The following is a 23,380-nucleotide window of genomic DNA, read 5'->3' as shown; positions in this document are numbered from 1 at the left end:
TTTGTCCCTAATGAGGCGTATGTACACCTCCTCAAGTATGACAAGTTCAACCTGTTTTCAGTTTTTTCGGCTTTCATTGCTCCAACTATTTCTTCTCTTTAACTATTAAAACATTATTACTATGGAAACTTATTATAACAACCATTTTCCTTGGAAAATGAATTTTTGGAAGTTCCAGGGACTATAATATTCTATGCTGTTTTCTACAAAGCCTATTAACAAAAATAAATCAAATTTGCATTAAAAATCTTGCTGGAATTACAAGTTTGAGTAAAAACGTTCAAGCACCTACAGTGCGATTTTGAAGAACAGAATTATTGAGGATGATGCAGATATTTCTCTAAGCAGTTCATATCATTTTTCCAAAACACAGCATAGTTTATTTATTCTTAGCCCAAAACTTAAGAGAACAATCCATCCATGTTTATTTAATGTATACTCATCTTTACGTTCAATTTAGGACAATTTGGAAAATTTACAACTTCAATAATTACAATAAAAGAAAGAATTTGAGTTTTTCATCCTAGATCAGCAAATGGTCAAGGTACGTTTGATCTAAATACATCAAAGCTTAAAAATCGCAGTTTTTACCAACGTTACTATCAAAAGGACTGATGGCATCCAAAAATTAGAATTATTAGTTGATGTTGAAATTTCGAATTTCTTTTCCAGAAGTTATCTTTCCGAATTTTCTAAGAAGTCATTTCGTGGGAACTTTTGCCAAAGTCTACTGCACCTGTTTCGCATTTCTTGCTGCATTATTTAAGTAAGTTAAGTACTAGCTCTAAATTTGCGAAAAAAAAAACATTGGTTTTATCACCTTCAAATGTATAAAGCAAGATACATGATAAAAGTAGACACTTCAATGAAAACATTCTGAAATAGTGACCATACAAATGAAAAGAAGGATTCTAGCTAAATAAAAATACCACATTTGTACAAAAATAATCATTATTTACAGATTATTTATGCAGTGTTGCATTACATTTTTTTACGTTTGAACTTAATGCCTGATTCAAATTCTGAAGTAACAAGCCGGACTGTTTTTTCGTTCGTAGTTTCCACCTTCAACCTTCCATCCATCTTCTTTTTCTTTTTGATTGCAGTTTTATTTCTGAAATCAAAGCAAACGTTAGTTTTTTGGTTCAATTTGTTTTAGCATTGTGATACTGGCGACCGTATTTTTTTTTTTTTTTTTTTTTTTTGAGAAAATTAATTGCTTAAGTGGTACATAGTTCAGTAGTCAGTATATAGCGCAGATTTCGACGCTAAAAATATGTATGCATATACATTTGTTGGTACACAAATGTGTAAGTATATTGTATACGTATTTGTTTTAGCAAAATATTTATTTTATTTATTTAGTTATTTACAATCCGTATATATATATATATAAAATAAGTAAATAGGAATATATAAAATAAATGAATGCGTGGAAGGCAGGAGGAGAGAAACTTGCCAGCGGTAGCACTTTACAGGATATTGCAAAATATAAATTTTAAAATAACAGTTGCACTTTGAAACAACTACTGATTGAAGAAAAACAATTTTTTTTTTTTTTAGAAAATCCTCCTTACAATGGTGTGGTTATTCTAAGAATAAGATAAGAATAGACACACAAGATACACCTAATTTTCTCATTTTTGAGTAGATCACTTTTCTTTCCAATTGATTTTGGAAAGACGTCAAAATAGTTAAGCGTAAAGTACAGTTGCAATGTCACTTAAAGAAATGCCTCTACACATTGTAAGTGTTGAAGATGGGTATTGTGTAAACGGTAGGTCTGCCAGGTCGCCAATCATAGATTTGTCTCGCGTATTTACCAACAACAAGATTGGTCAACACGTTTTCTGAGTGAAACAGAGATAGAGTGAGAGAAGCACGTGTAGCAAGTATTCCACTGCACCCTTCTATTCTATTATACCATTCAATTTGTTCACCAAGCTAGCTGAACACTCTCGCCAAGTTACTAAAAAAATACTAAAAAAATTTATATATATATATATAAGAAACTCTTCCTAGATTCGTATGTACGTACGTGAGCTTCGTTTGAAAGATTTTTTTATATTTCACTTGGCGAGAAGTCGGATGTTACAGAAAGACGTGAAACAGTTGAATTGATTTTCGGTGAAAATAGACTTAAGGCAGCAAATGTAAGGACGCTAAAATTTAACAGACAAAAAAAATACGGAATGAATTAACTGAGTAGTTAGTGCCAGACTAGACTCCTCATAGATCCTAGATTCTGCTAGACCTTAGATTGTTTTTCTTCTAAAGAGCCTTTAAATTGAAAACTCACTTTCAGCGATGGACACTATCCAGTAGGAAAGCCGAAAATGCCCTGAAAAAGGCGCCAATGAACTTAGATGTTGGCGTGCCTCAAAATAAATAAATACAAATTTAAAAAAAAAAAAAGTAGGAAAGAAATTAGTTGAGTTAGTGCGAGGTGGGCTAGTAGCCTGGAGGTTCACTTCCAACAGCACTATGAGAGCATTTAAAAAAGAGGCAAAGAAGCAAATTGAAGGACTTTGGTAAATGCAGAAGAATCAGTTAAAATTTTTAACAAATTCAAATAAGAAGAACAAACTATTTAAATTTTGAATAGTGGAAGTTAATAGAACTTTAAAACAGCACCCATAATGGCTGCAAATATAAAGCAGTAAATAAGGAACACTGCAGTAATTCTGAAAAATAAATGATATAAAGCTATTAGATCAAATTTATATAAAAAATATAAAAAGAATGTAAGCAAAATTTAATTGAATTTCATTGTTAGAAAACGAAATACATCTGTATAAGATGTTCTTGCAGAATGATAAGAATCTCTGCCTTGTATGCTGGCTAAGTATATGAAATTCCAACCACTTATTTGAAGTAAGGATTTTTCTACATCACTCTGTTATATACTTAGTAAGTTTTTTCTTTAAAATAAAATCTAAAGCTCTTTAATAAAACCGTATAGTAGGAGAGAAATAGAAAAGTGTCGGGTTGCTATATTTTGGCAATTCTACGGGCCATGCTTTGCTGATCATACTTAAGGACTTATTGCAATGATTTCCCTTGTTCAAGCCTCTGCCGCCTGTTGGTGATCAGCAAGATCTGGGTGGGAAATACATCAACTAGCACACCTCCATTCTAAATAGCCACTAGTATCAAAACTGTAACACCACAAGGTCATTTCTTTATTTATATATTCGAAATATCAATCAGTAATGGCTATCCAGATAATAAATAGCATCTTCATTTCTCAATCCTATGTTTTTATTTACAAGCCGCATCATGTTTACAGCATACTGTCATGAGTCAACTGTTGTTTTTTTTTATTCGTCAGAAAGTCCTAGTAATCCAGTTTGTGAAAGATAACTTCCAGATAATGGTCTACTAACACAAGGTTTCGATTGCAGCGCTTAGGTAAGACCCATCACTTTAGGCAAAGAATGCGCGATAGACTGATAGCCTGTATAGTGATCCAAACCACTTTTTTTTCATGAACTAACAAGTATCAACTAAAAAATAATCATGAAATAATGAATAAGCCTTAACTCACAAAAAGCAATCTAATTTTTTCATAAAAAAAATAATAAACTGGGTTATAATTTTACATATATCCGGAACAAAGTACTAAAAATCCGCATAATGAGTATTTCAATTTAATTGTTTTTATTTTATTATATATGACAATAATATCTTAAATCAGTTTGTAGTAATTATCTTTAATAATCTATTAAAATAACATTTTAAAAAAAAATCCCTTACAAATGCTAGAAAAAAGTGAAAAAAATCCGTACTCTTATAAATTCATTACTCTTATCAAAGGCAGAATTGTATCACACTGATATTAGTTCTTTGAAATCCATATTTTTATTTTTATTTTGATACAGAGATAGTCCATTTAGTTGATTCATGCTTTCATGGTGGGAGGTATATGTTTTTTCTGATTTTGAAAAGTTGACCAATGGCCGAAAAAAAAAATGCCTGCTCCATATTCAAACATGTGGAAATTAAGTTGAATTTACTGAAAACGATCCGTACATGAGGTAGAATATCTTGTAGAATGAGGTGTTTGTGCTATTAATCATACAACAACCACCAATGAAAGATTCTGAATATTTTCATTTGGGGAGCCTACGAAAATTCAAGTCATAAAATACTTAGTTTCACAGCGCTCAAGTATCGCGTTATTAATTAATGAGACCTGATAGTTTTTTATTATTTTTTATAATTTTTTTCTCATTAATACGATAAGCGACCGCATTATAAAGTGTCTGCGTCTGCATTAATTCGTGAAAATGCAGCATCATAATGAAATTTTCTTTCCATTGCGATATATGAAAAATTTAAATAAACAGATTACTACATGTATTCTCTAAACCAACCCCACAAAAAAAATTACGGTTGCTTGGCAGTTGCGCTAAATTAAGTTAGTGCGAAAATGAAACGCAGTAAGAAACGTTTACTTCAATAAATATACAAAAGTCGGTGGTAGGTATTAAAAGGTTGACTACCTCTGATTTATACCATGAATAAATTATAGAACAGATGTCAGTTTTTTTCAGAATTTCAAAACAATTTAGGAAACCAAAAGTATATTTTAAGAGGGAAGAATACTTAATAAAGAAAAAGAAAAATTAATCAAATGAGTAGCCTAAAAACCTAAACGGTATTACTTAAAAAAATAAATAATTAAAAAGGAAACCCTCAATGTGATTTTTACCATAAAAATTATTTCAAGGTAGCAAATAATAGGGACATATAAAAATAAACCGTTTTTGTTGAAATCATAGCGTGTAAGAGTGGAAGAAGGTAACTATACTTAAAGAAGGAAGGGTGTTACTAACGCTATAATAGCAGCACCAAGACATTGTCGCCTATAATATATTTTGTGATCAACTGAGAATGTTTTAAGCATTTTAACCTTGAATGCTTATAAAAGTTTATATTTAAAATCATCATTAAAAACTCTCTCCCCCTGTTTTCTATCTATATAAAAGCAAAACTAAATTAATAATCGTATTATCTCTACTTACTTCATTTTTAAATCTGATGGTTTACCAATACCACCAATAGCAGATGGGGGATCTCTTAAGGCAAAACTCTTTGCATAATGGCCTAAATGTAATTGTTTAAAGCAAAACACTGTTCTCGATTCTTTTGGGTAACTCGCATAAAAACGAATCCATGATTTGTAAGCTGCAAAATAAAGAATATAATTTTTTTTTTTATTAAAAAATTCTTCGAAAACATCTGAAAAAAAATCATACTAAATTTTATCCAACCTTGGCAACCAATCTTATGAAGTTCTTTATCCTCTAAAATCGCATTTTCGAATTTCAGCTGCAAAGAGTTGGCTGCTTCTTCAATTCCTACATTCAATTTCTAAAAAAGAACAAGGTCATTGTTATTTAAAGGTGAACAAAAACTTCAATGATAGGTTCTAAAGTTTGGTATAGTGACGTCAAAACAAGAATTTCCACCTTTGGTATCCTCCAACAAACCTACTGTTATCGAAGGAGTGAGTACTCCTTCATAAAAATTTCGCTAAAATGAACATACTCCGAAAAATTATTTGAATTTCTAATAAAAGTGAAAGACGTACATGTGACAAGTTCTGTGTACGAAGTTTAAAGAAAATTTAGTCAAAATCGCCAACAAACAAAATTCAAAGTAAAAAAACACTTTACGCGTAGGTCAGCCGATTTTATTCAACTTCGGAATTTTCGCAAGACATTTGATTCTTTTAAATATTCTGCCGGGGAGCTTAATACACTACTGACGCAAATAACTCTTTTAAAAAAAGTCAAACTAAACCCTCCTCAAATTTTCCTGAAAAAATGTCTTACATAATTGATCTACATGATAAGAAAAGAGTAAAGTAAAATAATGCAAGTTTTTCAGGCGGGCTTAAATTGCAACTACCGATCAGGTCATAGATGAATTACTTTGCTTAATTTGCGCATTTTACACATTAAATACCAAGGCCTAGACTAGGAATAAAATCTAGTTCCACAATACATCTTAGCTTTACGAGTAGCGCCTCTAACTGTTCGGCTAACTTGGCACTGACTCTACCTGGTGTAGAACATTATATATACACATATATATACACGAAAACTTTTGTTTACAGCAATATACCCTCATATGTTCATAGAGGCAATCCCATAAAAATTAAAAAACTTTAAAGTAGTTATAAGCGGGACTTGAACTGGGGATCTCCTGCTTCTAGTTAGCGTTCTCAACTAAGGTCCTAGAAACAACGAACGCACACACACATATACACACGTCCTCAATTACAAAAGTTATAATTAAATTACGTAGTTGGTACGACTGATATAAAATCGTGAAAAATTAAACTAAAAGATAATTTTTTTTTTTTTAATTTAAATATTTATTAATTATAAAATAAATGGAATCGATACGTACTTTATTCTTTTTCGAATCTACATTTAAATCTACAAGCCCTTCCAAATAAGTTTCCATGTCCTGTTCTTCCAATCTTCAAATATTAAACACAACAATTAACGTAATCTTATAATACGATAAAGTCAAAGCATTAAGTTCAATAAAAAAAAAGATAAAATACAAAAATTAGAATAGAAGTAAATATTATTAATATGATGAGTAAAAAAACCCGTATTAAGTACTAGATCTATTTAAAAGTTGAAAGTCTCTATTATACTTTATTTCTTTAGCACCATTTATGCTAAAAAATATATGTAAAAGCAATACTAATGAACTATTTGATTACTTAATTCTCTTTTCGTTGAGCCAATGTAAAAAATTCATCTCGGATGACTCTAAAAACAGTACAGATTCTCCTGAAGAACCAACCCGGGCGGTGCGACCAACTCGATGTACATAGTCTGCTGGATTAGGTGGTGAATTGTACTGTACAATAACATCTGTTTGTGGCAAATCTAGACCTCTCGCAGCAACATCCTATAAAATGACAATTTATTTTCTTTCACCGTTGATGGAAATGACAGGATTGAAAATAATTATTTATTATTGTTTTATTTTATTTTTTCCTCACGCGAAACAAGATTAAATAAGAAATAAGATTTTTTTTAAAAAAAATAGTCCACAATAATAGAGAATAATAATTTTCAAATTATTTTATTAGAGAGCTACATGTTTCCTTGTTCTCTTATCAAGAAAAAAAAAATTTGATGAAACACTCAAAAGAATTTCTTTCTGTTTTATTATTATTGTTATTTATTTATTGTTATAAAACATGATTGATTTACAAGGAGATTGGTTTTGCTTTTGTATAATTATAAATGAAAATTATTCCTTACACGATATAAAATGCCTTCAAAAAAATTACCTACCACAGAAAAGTCATGCTAATATGAAAATAAACAGAAAAGTAATTATTTTTTTTCTAAAAAACATTTCAATTTAAATGAATTAATGATAAAATAGAATATATCATATAACTTATATAAATATTATATCAGGTTGTCAATGATTAAAAGTTAGACTAGCAAAGGGTGCAAATTTTGGGCAATCTACGAATACACAATATTTCTATAAAGGATGGTCATGTACATCTTTAGAAGCTAACCTGAGATGGCTGACAACAATGAATTTTACAATAGGACAATTAAATCTGATATAGGCCTCGGATTCACCAAAAGGAGAAATATGCCTGTACACGTAACTATAACGCTAATTAAGAATCCTGTAGATTGTGACACTTTTAAAACGGTTGGACCACTTTTCAAACAGATCTTAGCGAGCCTCTTTAATCTCAGGTGAATTTAAGGTCTTCCACAGATCTTCGCAATCTTTTATTTAAAGTTAGCGAAGCTCAATTAGCTTCACTATGACTAAACCTGGGTAGCATATAAAATATAATCTATTAAAACTAATTTTTAAAAAAATTAAAAAACGACCACGGATGTCTATCACCTGTCTGTCACATCACATACACTATTCTGCGAAAAATAATAACTTAAACTGGCAAAAAACTGTTGCTAGTAAAATGTGACTTGGAGTGTTCCCTGGCCACAAGCATAATTAAAAAAAAAAAAAAAAAAAAAATGATGCAGTACCCTTTCTACCATATCCATATTCTGAAGGGATCAGACCAAAACTATTGAGTGTCGTGGCTGAGACTTCAGCTTAAAAGGTTTATTCTTACACTTCTATGAATGGCACATTCCTTTAACGAGAATCTGTCTGACTTTCCCAACAGCTTTTAGACCTTTGCTGATAAAACTATCATCGGCCAGCCTAAAAACACCTGATGATCTGAATGCTGACCTTAAGTATTCAAGTGTATTCAGTATTATCTCTTTAGGAATTCAAAGACTTCAACTTTCTTATACGCTTCTTTTCAAGGAAGACAATCGTAACTTTCGTTTTATTTAAATTTACGTCATATCTATTGAGATCAAACAATCATCAACATCAAAGTATTTATTAACTTTGCCTGAGCGCCCCTAAAAGAATAGGTAAACAGCACGATATCTTCAGCCAACATGAAATTTAAAATGACAGTGGAACGTTCAATGTAAATCTCGAAGTGGACTTTTTTCCTAAAATACGTTTCAAAATCACTAATGAACAAATTAAAAAGTAATGGTTCAGAAACTGCTTCCGAAGTTGTATTCTGAGAACATAACGATCAAGCTTCATCCTGGATATAAATTATATAATGGCGACCAGTTGAGAAAGATTTCTATAGCCGCAGTAGGGGTAATACTCATAGCCCCCATGGTAGTGAGATATGCAAGTCGTTGCTCTACCAATGGCTTCCTAAGCTCCTTCCTATACAAACCCTTCGTCCAACAAGCCACTGATCCTTAATCCTCAGTTCTACCAATACAGCCTTTTACATACACTTCGACAAAAGACTGATTTGTACATCTATTTTGAAACCCATCTGGGCGTATGGAATACGTAGAGCTGTGGGGTTCAAACAAACGCTCCAATCTCCAAAGGATTCAATCGCTACAATCTAAAATACTTCGAACTATTGTAAACACTCCACTTTATGTCTCCAAACTGACTATACACACTGACCTTAAGATTTCTTTTATCACCCAAGTTGCTAAAACTCGATACATAAGACTTCACTTCAGCCTGTAATCTCATATAAATCTCAAAATATTTCTTTAAGAACTCTTTCTGATATCCCTACAAGACGCCTTAAGAGACAGTGGCCTCGTGATCTCCTCTCAAGTGAAGAGAGTGACTAACAGCCTAATGTTTTGGAGTGTTACCACTGGGTAACTTCTCCACTCGTATGCTTCATTGCGGGTTCCAAGTAAGCAACTGGTCTATAAGCGACTAGATTAATTAAAATCTTACCAGCTCTCATGCAAATTGGGCAAGCGTAATACAGTAAAGGTTTGAATACAGGTGTATACAATATTATAAATCAATGAGGTGTTAAGGATAGAAATATCAGATATTTCAGAATTATTGGCCTGCCTTAATTTCAATGTGATGTGTGGCCAGGTTAGACTTGTATCGAGTTACCAGTAACTAATTCTACAAAATTGTTGTTTTTTGATAACTAATCCTCTATTTCACCTTTTCAATTAAAAGCATTTAGCGTTTCTTTCTGTAATGAACAAACTCTCGAAATTGGTTTGAGAAAAAATATGGTGTTTATAAAAAATAACATAAAAGATAACTAACTTATTTTTATTCTGTGTTTTGTGGAAAACTCTTAAAGTCATTATAAGGTGTATAAGCAAATTTTCACAGAAGGTAAAACGTTAAGTATCAACAACCATTTATAACATTAATGAAGAGCTTACCGTGCATAGCAGAACTCCAGAAACAGTAGATCGAAATTTTCTGAATACTTCTGTCCTTTCAATTTGAGTCATATTTCCATGAAGTTTAAAAAAAGATATGTTTTTCATCTGTGTTGCACAACTCAAAAGTTCAGTATAAAAATTAACCATATCTTGGGTGGCCATGAATATTAATATTTTATTAGTCTTTTCTTGCTGCAACAAAACATTTCCAAAAGTGCAACGTTTTGAATCATGGAATATAAATTTCTGGTTAACATTAGAACATTTGACACACCATAATAATCCCTCAGAAGTTGAAGAAATAATTTTTTTGATTTGATTTGCACTTACTTTTCTGGTTCGATACAGTTCATAAAAAAATAATAATCGCAGAAAAATGCGCCGCTTGCATTATATAGAATTTAAAAAATCGCCCGTGGAAAAATTTCGAGGATTCTAATTCTTGTTTCTCACATATAACAAGAATTAGAATCCTCGAAATTATATATGTATGACTTTATGAGTAATTTCAATTAGGAGGGTCACACAATAAGCAATAATTAATTGTAGATAGCTTCCACCTACAATAAGGTTTTGAACGACCTGAAGCAGAAATAAATAGTAACATATACAAGAAGAATTCCAACCGTAGAGCCCAAGGTTTCTCAACTACCATTTGAACCTGAATATTTTGACATGATTTTAACGATTTGGGGTGAACATTATAAGTGGCTGTGTAGACAACAACATGAAATGTACATGTCTTATTATCACAGGTGAAGCAAAATACAAAAAAAGAAAGACATAATATTTCTGTCTCACAAGTTCGAGTGATTAATGAGTGAGTGTGGTTTTGTTGTAAGTATGAGTGGGTGTTTGAAAGAGAGAGAGAGAGAGAGAGAGAGAGAGAATGAGAGAGTGAATGGGAGGATTAATGCGGAGTAAGATAAATTCACTCCAGGTTATTTTAGAGTAAATAGGCAAAATGTTATTTTCACCAAATAGATTTTAGCAAACCATTAAATATTATATACGTAAGTAGGTAAAGCTTGGACACAATATCAAATGTAAAAACTAGAAGAAAATTTGCCAAAAGTATTTCGTCATTCACACACACTCACATATTTCGGGTACACAAGTTTATGAATCTAAAAACATATTCCAACAATTAAGTTTTCAATCTGACTTTTTCAAAAACGTCCACTCACTTCAAAAAAACTCACCAAGTATGAGAAAAAACTAAGTGCATAGAAAACAACTTTAGATAAAACATAAACTAACCTTGTAATGATAATTTATGGTAGCAGTTAGAAGTACTAATCTTAGTTTAGCAGCTACTATAACGTATTTCTGATCAAGTGTTTGAGGAATGACAAAGTGTAATGAAACTTCATCATTGTTCAAATTTTCTGTTTTCTCTTCTGAAGCATCCAATCTCACCGGGGAATTCAATGCCAATCCAGCAAGTCTTTCAACTCCTGGGGTAAGAGTAGCGGATAAAAGAACTGTCTGAATAGTTCTTTCTGTCTGCTGCTCCATTTTTAAAACTTCCAAAAGACTGTAAAACAATTAAGAACATGGTTTTTCATGGATGTAAAACAATACTTTATAATATAAATATTGTATTATAATAAAGAAAATTTTCAGATGCAGGTAAAGATTAAAACTAAATTTACACATGATAAAGAAGTGGATGGATCCAAATTTCTGGCAAACAATAACTTTTTTCTGATATTCTACAATGACGTCATGGAACATTCCGAGGTCTTCCAAGTGGACAAGCCTTATAACAAAAGGTCTGCTTTTGGTTTTAAAAAAATATCTATTTTTCTCGCAAAATCTAATCCAAAACTTTTTAATTCTATTTTAAACGTGTTTTGGATCAAATGGAAAACTTTATTCTTCAAATTAGCTCATTTTTTCATCGTCATCTTTATTAACAAGTTCACTTTTCTGGCTAGTTTTTTAAACGATATATGCTTTACTCCAGTTTATTTATTCCCCCTATCCTTATAACTGGTTCTTGGAATTTTTTTGAAATATTTTCTGAAAATTTATTAAATTTTTCACTTGGCTCTTCATTAACTTCTTTCCTCGAATCAGCCTTGAAAAATCATCTAATACGTCCTTAAATTATTTTCAATCCATATATCCTCTAACTATATTAATATTTGATTGTAGCTATATATAATTTATGTCAAGCAGTTTTACATAAATTAAAAGGGAAAAATAAATAAAATTAAAATTAAGAAAGTAAATTAAAAAGCTAAGATCAAGTAGCGACCAAATAGTTTAGTCTAAATTAAAACGCCAAATTCTGTTTTTATTTATCAATATTTACTTAAACCAATGCTTAACCATTTCATAATTTATCTCGTTTAGAGTATACGAAATTATCAAAAAATCTCGAACTGGCGTTCAATCTAATAAACAAATAACTGTTTTCTCTAAACTGGTTCGACGACAATTTTTGAAATTAGACTGTAATAATAACCGGAATTCAGTTCTCGCAATCTGAGAAATTTAGTCACAAACCACTCAAGATCTTGATAGTCAACAGAATATAAAGAAATAATTGAATTTAATGATCTTTTTTTATGAAATTAGCGAAGCATTATCTTCAGTGGTAATATGTCTGATCGTTCCAAATGAACATTCAGATAGTTTCTTGATGTAATACATAACTCAAATAAAATATTCTCATGCAGAGAGTATAAATTAAACTATATAAATTATAAGACTAGTGATCCGATTTATCATTTTCAAGTTTTTTATTTAGTAGGCAGCAGATTATTATTGAATGCCGCCCTTTGCAATAGTTTTGAAAGTGAAATTCAGATTGGCTGTGTCGCAGAAATTTGAAAACATCGACCTGAAAAATTGTTTTTTTTGCCAATTTGGAGTTCTTCCATTTCAGGCACTAAATCGACTTAAATGCAACTTTACAAAGCGAGGAGAGGTGTAGGAGAATTCCAATTTGACGTTTTGTAATCACTCTCAAGTCAGAGGAAGCAAGGGCATAAAGAATAAACTTAACCTACTAAACTTCTGACCAACTTCGAATAAAACCCAATATCGGAATTAGATAATTGCCGTTAAGTGACGCTAAGGTGTAGGTAACAAATGGCAACCCAATGTTGAACATTCCTCTCCAGACTATTTTCCTAGAAAAGTTTAGTTTAACCGGCCATGATACGTTCAGGTACATGCGCAAATAACTGAGCTTTTCTGACGAGCAGACTACAATAACAAAATCTGCACTGCACTTGACCTCGTTCGAAAGCATACGTACAGTTTACCAGTACTACCAGAAATCTAAGATAAAAATACCGCCTGAAGGACTCAGTTTGCGAAGTTACATACATAATTTGCTCAAACACAGTCTTTAGAAACAGCTCTAAAAAATACCTGCCAATCGCTTCCTCATAACCTAAATCCAATAGTTTATCAGCCTCATCAAGCACTAGCCACTGAACGTTACTTAATGATAGAGATTTCGTCCTTTTCGTATGATCTAGAAGACGTCCGGGAGTTCCTATCAGTACCGTAATTCCTTTCCTTACCCTAGCCTTCTCTGATTTCCTTTTTTCTCCGCCAATCAATATGCCAGGGACCAACCAAGTAAATGCCTGCAAAACCATTATTCAATTTAAAACTTCATAATTTGTTTCAAAATTATGTGAATAATTATTAAAAGACTCATTAAAAATCCCTACCAAATATTATTTCAACAAAATTATTGCAGGCTTGAAAAGTGAATCATTTCAACGCCTTCTTCAAGTAAATGAATTTATTATTCAGTTACTAAACTAAAGAGTACCAACAGAAAAATATTAACACAACTAGTTTCAATTAAATGATTTTAAAAAAGAAAAAATCAAATGACACTTACACGAACTAATTTTTGAAAACACTCATAAGTTTGCAACGCCAACTCTCTAGTGGGAAGTACAACCAATGCTTTCACTCCGTCTCTTCTCGAAATTTTTGGTCTTACAGCTTGCAAAAAATTTAAAATTGGCACGGCATAAGCTAAAGTCTTGCCACTACCAGTCTGGGATCTTACAAGGGCATCCTTGTTAGAAAGTAAAACCGGAATAGTTGACTGTTGTACAATCGTCATGGTTTTAATATTAAATAATTGTTCCAAATTCGCAACCTAAAATAGGAATTATTTATTTTTCTTGTCGCCCTCCCACACACACACACACACACACACACTTATTTAGCTAAACAGCAGAAATTAATCTCACCAAATGAGGATGAAGTAATCCAAGGCTCTCAAACGTTTTTGCAGAAAAAAGAGGTTCATAAACAGGTTCAACCTCGATATTGCCAGAAATATTAATAACATCGCTTCTATGATTAAATAAAGATGTCGAATATTTGTCAACCTTGCTGCTATCTTCGTGGGTAGATTTTTTCTTTTTCACAGTTTTAACGGTGTCCAATTGCCTGCAAATATCTATTGATCTTTTTCTTAATTTCTTTTCACATTTATTACCTGTAATTATGCTATCAACGTTGCTAGCACTTCGTATAAAAGCACTTTCTTGGTAATCAGACGAAATATTTTTCAATTTGAATCCATTGGTAGAATCCTCAGCTACAAACTTCAACTTTTTTGATCTTACATCCTTCTGAAAAAATAATTTTAATGTTATCATATCTATTATTTCTTCATTCTTTACATTTCAAGTCACTTTACAGAACAAGAAATAAGTTACTCTCTAATCCGAATTAAGGATGTGAACTAACTACTTTTTCAAGGTTCTTTTCATCCCTGTGGGTATAGCCAAACAAACACAGTCCATACTCATCCATGCCTACAGGGCTTCCAGAGAAGTGAATTCATATGTGAATTTCTGGAGTTTTGATTATACATAGCAAATCACAAACTTTCCATTCCCCTCGTTTTGAATATTATCCCATAAAACAGAATCCATGGACTATGATAATAATGAAGAAATACTGTGATATAAAATAAAGGCCCATTTATAGCCTAGGTCAATGCCTTTGGCTTAGGGCACCCGCAAAAACAAAACATACTCTTATATACAGTGGCTACAAAAAGTATTTGCACACCTACGATTTTTGTTATTTCCAAAAGGCAAATGAAATAAATTATATCGTACTGTCTTATATTTTTTTGTTAGTCATTTTAGATACATATTTTATAGAAAAAATTATTTAATTATATTTATGTTTGCCAAAAAAAATTAAAAACTACATTTTAAAACACAAAAAGTATTTGCACACCAAACAATATTCTTGTTTGTTTAATTAATAAATCCGTTCAAAGGTTGATTTAAAATTTTAAATTAGAAATAATTATGTTTTGGTTCCAATTCAGTTGTTAGCAAGATTAACATGGCAAAAACAGCAGAAATTTCAAACACAATTCGCTTTAAGGTAATTAAATTGCGGAATAACAAAAAAAGTTATCGGCAAATCGCTAGTATCTTAAATATGAACATGTCCACGGTGCGATACATCATTAAAAGGTACGAAGATAGGGGAACTATTGAAAATAAACGAAGAACCGGTAGACCTAAAGTGTTAAATGAAAGACAAAGAAGAGGCATTGTTCGTCAGGTAAGGGCCAATCCATTCACAAGTGCGGGCGAGTTGGCGAATATGGTCGCGACAACATCTCAGCGAGTGAGTGAAAGCACTATAAGGAATGTTTTGCACTTGACAAATTATTACGGTAGAACTGCTAGGAAAAAGCCATTCATTAGTGAGAAGAATAGAAAAAAAAGACTAGAGTTCGCAAAGAAATATTCAGGCAAGTCAATAGAATTTTGGGAGAATGTGCTCTTCACTGACGAAAGTAAATATAACATTTTTGGAAGTGATGGCCGGCAATATGTTTGGCGAAAGGTAAATGAGGAATTTAAAAATCAAAATATAATTCCGACAGTGAAACATGGGGGAGGCAACGTGATGGTTTGGGGCTGTGTTTCTGCAAAAGGTGTGGGTAAACTTGTGTTTATTGAAAAAAATATGAATGCTCGAATGTATGTAGATATTCTGCGCCAAAATTTGGGCCAAAGTGTTCGTAAGTTGGGTATGGAAAATTCATTTTTATTCCAACACGACAATGATCCGAAACACACAGCGAGAGTTACAGAGGAGTGGATGCTCTATAATGTGCCAAGGAGACTTCACACACCTCCTCAATCTCCAGATGTGAACATCATTGAACATATTTGGCAAATGCTACACGTTAGAATACGAAAACATACAATTTCTAATAAAGATTCACTGAAAAAGGCTTTACTAGAGGAATGGGATAAAATAAGCCTTGATGATATTAAACCATTAATTTGTTCGATGCCTAACAGACTCAAGGCTATAATAGAAGCCCAGGGATTAAATACTAAATATTAAAATTAATTTTTTTATTAAATTTTATATAGAATCAAGATGTGTGCAAATACTTTTTGTGTTTTAAAATGTAGTTTTTAATTTTTTTTGGCAAACATAAATATAATTAAATAATTTTTTCTATAAAATATGTATCAAAAATGACTAATAAAAAGATATAAGACAGTACGATATAATTTATTTCATTTGCCTTTTGGAAATAACAAAAATCGTAGGTGTGCAAATACTTTTTGTAGCCACAGTATATAAATTACCTTTTCGGCCGGGCTTGGCACATAAACATTTAAAGTAATATCTTCCGTTGTCATTTTTAAAACCCTTTAAAAATAACATATATACTTTTTTAGTAAGCCACAAATTAATTTACGAGAGAACTTTTCTTGCGATTCTTCAAAACACAAATGCACCTAGTTAAGTGTTTAACCTTATTGTTACCTTCGTTCTTATTCAGCCACATGGTTTTAAAATAAAACCTCCACAGATCTCTTTAAACCAAACCTTCATAACTGTTTCTTGGAGGAGGATTGTTCAAATTAAAAATTGATTAATGGATGATTGTTTACTTTTTTAACTATGATAAATTTTCTATTAAAAGAAAAGATAAATTTACTGCTTTAAAAATTTACAATAATTACACTTTAAGTGTTTAAAATGTTACATAACAGTACAGGATCATGGGACTTCATGAATTTCTTCACTAAAATACTTAAGGTATTACTAAATTAATTAAACCAAGATTTTAGTCTTTTGACCTTAACTTCTTAATATTTTGAGAGAAATTATTACTTAATTATTAATTTTAAATTAAGGTTTGTCATTATCTAAAAGTCCATCACTCTGAGTTGGTTCTTATTAATCCTAGAAATCCTGGTTGGAAGACATCTCAGGGAAAGGGTTATGGATACGTTGTTAGGTGGCCTCCAAACGCCAATTTTTTTTTTTTTTATTTTTTTTTTTTACCCCGGTTATTAGGCTCAAGCAGCACACAGGATGTTTACGATCCCATTCAAGATTACATTAAACTAAAGCATACATTTACTTATGTACGCATAAACGCCAATAAAGTACTGGTATTCCTTTTAAATAAATTCACCTGTACACATAATATACTCAATAAAAATTAATACCCAATTGTTGGGATCAAATACCTGACTACTAAACGCGAGTTATGTGATCTTTATGATCTAACGAAGCTAATTTACTAATTTATTAACAACTATTAAGAGAGTTCTGGACGATACACCTGTTGAAATCAGGAAAATTGGTCTAAAAATTGAAGCCAGTTACTTAGAAGAGAGTAAAATGAAATTAAAATTCCCTACTTTAGCAAGAGAAAAATTCAATGGAGATTTCAGAAACTGGCTGCCCTTTTGGGGTCAATCTGAAAAATCGTTAAAGATTAATCCAGAGCCTAGTAGTTCCTACCTCCATAAATCTGCTAAACTGAAGTCATTAGACATTTATAGAAACAGCTGTATTACTACCAGGTTTAAATACTATAAAGAACAATAATGGCAGCTGTCAAGTTAAAAGGTTTCTCATTTAAATTAAGAAATTACTTCAATCTCTTACAATGGAACTCCTTAAAGTTTTAAAAGTTAAATAACATTAGAAGGCACACAAATCGTCAAGTATTTCATTCATACTTCAGCTCTAATTTCAGCCTGATAGTATTATTCGAAAAAAGTTCATTATTTTATTTAGATTATTTTTAATTTTTCCCTACCCTTTTGGACTGAGTTCTCTTACTAGAATTAGAGCTTTAGAAAATCAAAAGTAATCAAATCAAATTTATAACACTTTGGAATCTAATTATTATTAATGAGCCGGCACCCTATTAAAAAATACTAAAAATTAAAAACACGTTTTTACAAAAATAAACAAAAAAAAACATGCGAATATTGGTAAGGAAAAATCAGATTTAAGTGCATCTTTCATAATAATCCTACAGCAGTTTGAAGAGGTATCGTAGGTTTAAACCTACAATAAATATTATCAAGATTATAAGTTAATCAGGTTAATTTGAAGGGTTATACGTAAAATAATAATTTAGGCTACATTCTTAATCAGCAGGAGAGACTCACCATCTGCTCTATCGGACCGGCTCAAAAGCTAAGAAAGCTTTCTGCATCAGGTCGTACAGTTTTAACAAATGAGGCAAAGAATAGTATCTCTCGCTAACCATAACAGTTTAAGACTACGCTGTGTGAAGAGCACAAAGGTATAGAATGTTTGTAGGCTGGATGGATAAGGTGGGCTCTACGAATACCTACTTTGCGGAATTTTTTTAAGAAAATTACATTTGTAACCATTCAAATATGGCACACATCGAAACTTACTGCATATTGGATAAGTCTGGTGCCGCCAATATGCAGAGGTTCTTTCTTTTCTTTTTTTTCACTTTATTAATACATTTACAACTGCAACAAATGATGCATCAAGTAAATTTGATGAAACGTTAAGTTCTCATGAATGTCATGTAAGAGCAACCATCCATTGATGGAACTCTTTCTCAGTGGATACACTCACAACAGTAAAGCTCACAAGAGCTGAAAGTAAAATAGATTTAACTGTTGCCACATATTCTATGACACCTCACATTACTGATTGGTGCGTCAGTTCGCAGGTCAGTCTTTCTGATCATAATTATATACTATTTAATATAGTTGAATCTCAAAAAGATATTTCAAATAATAACAACAGTACATTTAAATACGACACTAGGAATGTTAAATGGAATATTTTCAATAATAACGTATATAAAATTTTTTCTAAATTACTTGAGGATCGTTCACAATGTACTTTTGAACTTCCTCTGAACCTTGATTTATTATTGACAGAACAAGTGATCAGCTGTGGTGATTTAGATGTATTTGTGTCTGATTTTCAAAATGTTTTGATTACAATTTGTGATGGCTCTTTTTCAAAATATGGAGGTAAGAAAGCTGTTGATAGAAGATCCATTCCATGGTGGAATAGTGAGTTAACGAAATTGAGAAAAGAAACAAATGCTAAGAGAAGGAGATATCAGCGAACATATACAAATCAACAGTTAAGAGAGGAAAGGAAATTAGAGTATTACAAAAGTAAGAAGTTTTATACTGATTTATTAGTTAAATCGAAAATAGAATCCTGGAGAGAGTACTGCAATCTTACCAACAAGACACAACCTTGGAATTACGTATACAGAGCGGCAGCAGGGAAGTTAAAGAGAGCTGAAATATTGACAACTCTTGAGAGAGAGGATGGTACATTTACTAAAGGGTTACATGAGACGCTTTGTTTGATGATGGATAAATTTGTAGTTCAGGATGATGTTCAAAATGATGATCCTATTCATATTCAGAAAAGGATACACGCTGATAAACTGTTAAATACACCAAATGATATACCATTCTCTACCGATGAGATTCTTAGTGTTGCTGGAAACATGAATGCTAAAAAAGCTCCTGGATTAGATGGCATTAATTCCAAAATATTCTATAATCTTGTGCAAATTCTTCCATTGTTTTGCACTGCAATGTATAATGAATGCCTGCATAGAGGTATTTTTCCTTCTGTTTGGAAGATTTCTAAAATTATTCCAATAGTTAAGCCAGGCAAAGAGTCTTCTATGGATTTGTCTAAATTTAGACCAATAAGTCTTCTGCCAACAGGGGGGAAGATTTTGGAAAAATTATTGATAAATAGAGTGATGCACTTTGTCAACTATAAAGAGCTTATAAGCTCTGATCAATTTGGATTTGTTCCGCAGAGAGGTGCCACTGATGCTATAATGGCAGTTAAGGATTTTGTATTGAAAAGTCTAAGTAGGAAGGAAGAAGTGATACTAATTTCGTTAGATGTCCAAGGGGCATTTGACGCTGCATGGTGGCCAGCTATATTGGGCCAAATGAGAGGTTTTAATTGTCCAGCTAATCTTTACAAGTTAACGAGAAGCTATTTCACAGAAAGATTTGGGATTCTGGCGTATAATAACATATTTGTAACAAGGAAATACTCGAAGGGATGTCCTCAAGGGTCCTGTTGTGGTCCCGGATTTTGGATATTACTCTACGACTCTTTGCTGAGACTGCACACCGACTCCAACATCAGGTTAATAGCTTTTGCGGATGACTTAATGATATTGATAAGAGCCAAGACAGCAATTGAACTGGAAATGGAGGCCAATTTGATCTTACATGAGGTCCAGAATTGGGCTGGTGTAAACAAAATGAGATTCAATCCTTTTAAATCTAAAGTTCTTTTGGTAAGTAGAAAGAAGATAAAGCACCGTATGTCAGTTTTCTTAAATAATGAAAGGTTGGAACAGGTTTCGGAATTGAAATACCTTGGTGTTATTTTTGATGGGAAATTTAAATGGAACTGCCATATAGAAAATATAAAAACAAGATGTACTCAACTGATACATCGTCTTTCCAGGACTGCAAAGGTGTATTGGGGTATAGGATGTGACGCTCTGCAGATAATTTATTCAGGTGCTATACTTCCACTTTTACTGTACGCTGTTCCTGCTTGGATTGAGGCTCTGGAAGTTGGCTATAACAGGAAGAAGTTGTGTTCGGTACAAAGATTAATTGCTATTCGTATAATTAAAGGTTATAGAACTATTTCCTATGAAGCGGCTTGTGTTATAGCTAATGTAGTTCCTGTTTACCTCAAAGCAAAAGAGAGGGTTGCTTTATATGAAAGAAACATCGCTTGTTTTAACATGGAGGAAACACATTTTGAGAATGTGGAGTTAGAGCGTCCTGTGCCCATCAGGGACTGGCTTCATCCGGGTCTGGTCTCTTTAGGAACATCTCAGAAGGTGTGCCCAACATACAACGTCTACACTGATGGGAGCAAGATTGAGGGAGGTGTAGGTTGTGCTTTCGTAGTGTACAACGGGCAGGGTGACATTGTACATCAGGAGAAATTTAGGCTGGCCGAATTTTGCTCTAATAATCAGGCTGAGTTGCTTGCGATTCAGAGGGCTTTGATCTGGTTGGAACAAAGATATGAACAACTTGAGCGACGTTCTTCTGTGCTGAATTCGGACAGTCGGGTCTCTCTGCTAAGTATTAATAATGCTAACAGGAGGGAGCCATTGTTGGAGTGTATCAGGGGATCTGTTCATGCTTTATCTGCTGATGGATGGAATTTAGGCTTTCTTTGGGTCAAGGCACATTGTGGAGTTGAAGGGAATGAACGTGCAGATATGTTGGCGAAGGAAGCTGCATTAAGCACACTTCCTGTATCTTACGCCAGAGCTCCTGTATCTTATCTCAGGGAAATTTGCAGGCAAGCAGTGTATTCTGGATGGGAGAAAAGATGGTATGATACAGCGAATGGAAGCGCTACAAAACAATATTTCCCTCATATTGTTGATCGGCAACGTGCAGTCTATTTGCCATTGGGATACATGCTCACTCAAGTTCTGAGCGAGCATGGAAAACATCGAGCCTATCTATATAGATTTGGTTTGGCTGATAGTGGGCTTTGTTCTTGTGCGGAAGAGGTTGAACAGACATGGGACCATTTGATATACCATTGCCAAGAACATGAAAGAGAAAGAAGTCGGTTGATTCGATATGTGCTTTCAACAGGATCAAGATGGCCACTACAAAAGCAGAAACTGATATCGAAACAATATGTATGCCAGTTTGTCCAATTCATTAATAAAATCAAATTAAACAACTTAGATTAATGTAGACAGACAGTTGTGATAAATTGAAGTAATTTTTCAATGTTTATTTATCTATTCATTTATTTTCTTTTTGTTATCTGCTAGTCCTATAGTTATTCAAATGTAAATTTGTGATTATGTGATCTATAATACTAAGTGATAGTAATATATACATGTAGTATGTAAATGGAGCATGTAGAATAAAGTTTAATAAAAAAAAAAAAAAAAAAAAAAAAAAAAAACTCACAACAGTAGGTCCCTAGACCACTTCCGCTTCAAGCGACGAGGAGGATTGTCTGGAAGGTGAGGAGAGGAGAGTTGTTGTACAAGAGGATTAGGATGGAGAGCTAGGAGGCTGTAAAAGTTGCGTTAGCGAGACTTTATTAGATCGGTGACAAAAGGGATGTGAAGGTCAGTGTGAATGGTAAAGTTAGAAATGTAGTATGGAGCATTAAGGATTTTTCTTAACATTTTAGACTGTAGTGCCTGCAGGCGATTGGAGTTAGAGGGTTGGGTTGAGCCCCACACTTCAGCTCCATATGTCCATATGGATCTTAACAGTGTCTTGTACGTAAATTGTCAGTTTGTGATTCAAGTCGAGTTTGGGTCCGCGGTCAAGTAGTCTAGTAAGTAGCTTGTAGCGTCTGTTCACGTGTTGTCGTTTCAGTCGTGTATGTGGGTTCTTCGTGAGTCTCTTGTCATTGTACAGTCCTAAGTATCGTACTACGTCAGCTGAAGGAATCGTTACACCGTTCAGTTGAACTGGTGGACCCGCAGATTCTCGTAATGTAAAAGTAACGTGCACTGATTTTTGTTCATTAATTTTTATTTTCCATTTTCGGAACCAGGTTTCGAGAAGCTTTAAGTGAGTTTGAATATTCTGACTGGCTTGGACCGGATCGGAGTGGGATGAAAGTATAGCAGTATCGTCGGCGAATGTTGAAACTATTGGATAGAGGTAAGTCAACAGTGAATACTAGAAAACGGAAATGGCCTAGAATGCTCCCTTGAGGGACTCCAGCTTTTATGGATATAAAGGACGAAAGGGCTTGAAGTTTTCTCCATTATGGAGAAGTTCTTAAGAAATAAAATTATGTAGGTAGTAATATATACGTGTTAAATAAAACTAAGATTAAGAAAAATGAAAACACAAAGTTTAATAAATAAATTGAAACTTCAATTTAAGAAAGCGTGATGACGTTAAAATAAGAAATAATTTGGATAAAGAATTTATAACTTATTCCCAAAATTTACTACATTACCCACAATTATTTATAGATATAGCATACAATTTTTTGAAAATTTATACAAAAAGAGAGCATTTACAACATTCTTACTTTCAAAAAAGTTAATTTTCTCAGACTAAATATACTTCCAGTTGATAGCTACACCAGAGTAAATGTGGTGTAAATATTGCTCTTCTAAACGCATAAATCTTTCGCTTTTGTAATACATTTATTTACAGTTGAAGCTTCTGTATGTTAGTCTGATGTTTTTTAAAAAAAATAAAATAAAACTGTCTTAAACAGGATAACTTAAGCAGGGTAAATAATAAAAGAAACAATAAAAG

At 32.5% G+C, this 23,380-nt stretch overlaps 1 protein-coding gene across 3 annotated transcripts; it reads right to left on the bottom strand.

Moving 5' to 3' along the window:
• Window positions 1–933: 933 nt before the first annotated feature.
• On the bottom strand, window positions 934–16,602 carry LOC141458929 (probable ATP-dependent RNA helicase CG8611). Of its 3 annotated transcripts, none has more exons than XM_074137526.1 (11): window positions 16,397–16,602; window positions 14,006–14,392; window positions 13,645–13,911; window positions 13,161–13,381; window positions 11,034–11,310; window positions 9,771–9,965; window positions 6,746–6,936; window positions 6,421–6,493; window positions 5,277–5,376; window positions 5,028–5,190; window positions 934–1,114 (listed from the first exon to the last, which is right to left on the bottom strand). In XM_074137526.1, the coding sequence occupies exons 1-11, from the start codon at window positions 16,448–16,450 to the stop codon at window positions 982–984; spliced, it is 2,061 nt and encodes a 686-aa protein (XP_073993627.1). In that variant the 5' UTR covers window positions 16,451–16,602; the 3' UTR covers window positions 934–981. The 3 variants fall into 3 exon arrangements, with proteins under 3 accessions (XP_073993627.1, XP_073993619.1, XP_073993636.1); XM_074137518.1 differs by lacking the exon at window positions 16,397–16,602 and adding an exon at window positions 14,511–14,683; XM_074137535.1 differs by lacking the exons at window positions 13,645–13,911; window positions 16,397–16,602 and adding an exon at window positions 14,511–14,701.
• Between the last annotated feature and the right edge of the window lie 6,778 nt (window positions 16,603–23,380).

The sequence above is a fragment of the Rhodnius prolixus genome, unplaced genomic scaffold (genome assembly GCF_049639745.1).
Source record: "Rhodnius prolixus isolate KJV_2025 unplaced genomic scaffold, Rpr scaffold_1, whole genome shotgun sequence".
In the NCBI taxonomy this organism is placed as follows: Eukaryota; Metazoa; Arthropoda; class Insecta; order Hemiptera; family Reduviidae; genus Rhodnius; species Rhodnius prolixus.
The sequence above is the reverse complement of the archived record's forward strand: the minus strand, read 5'-3'. Positions and strand labels throughout refer to the sequence as shown.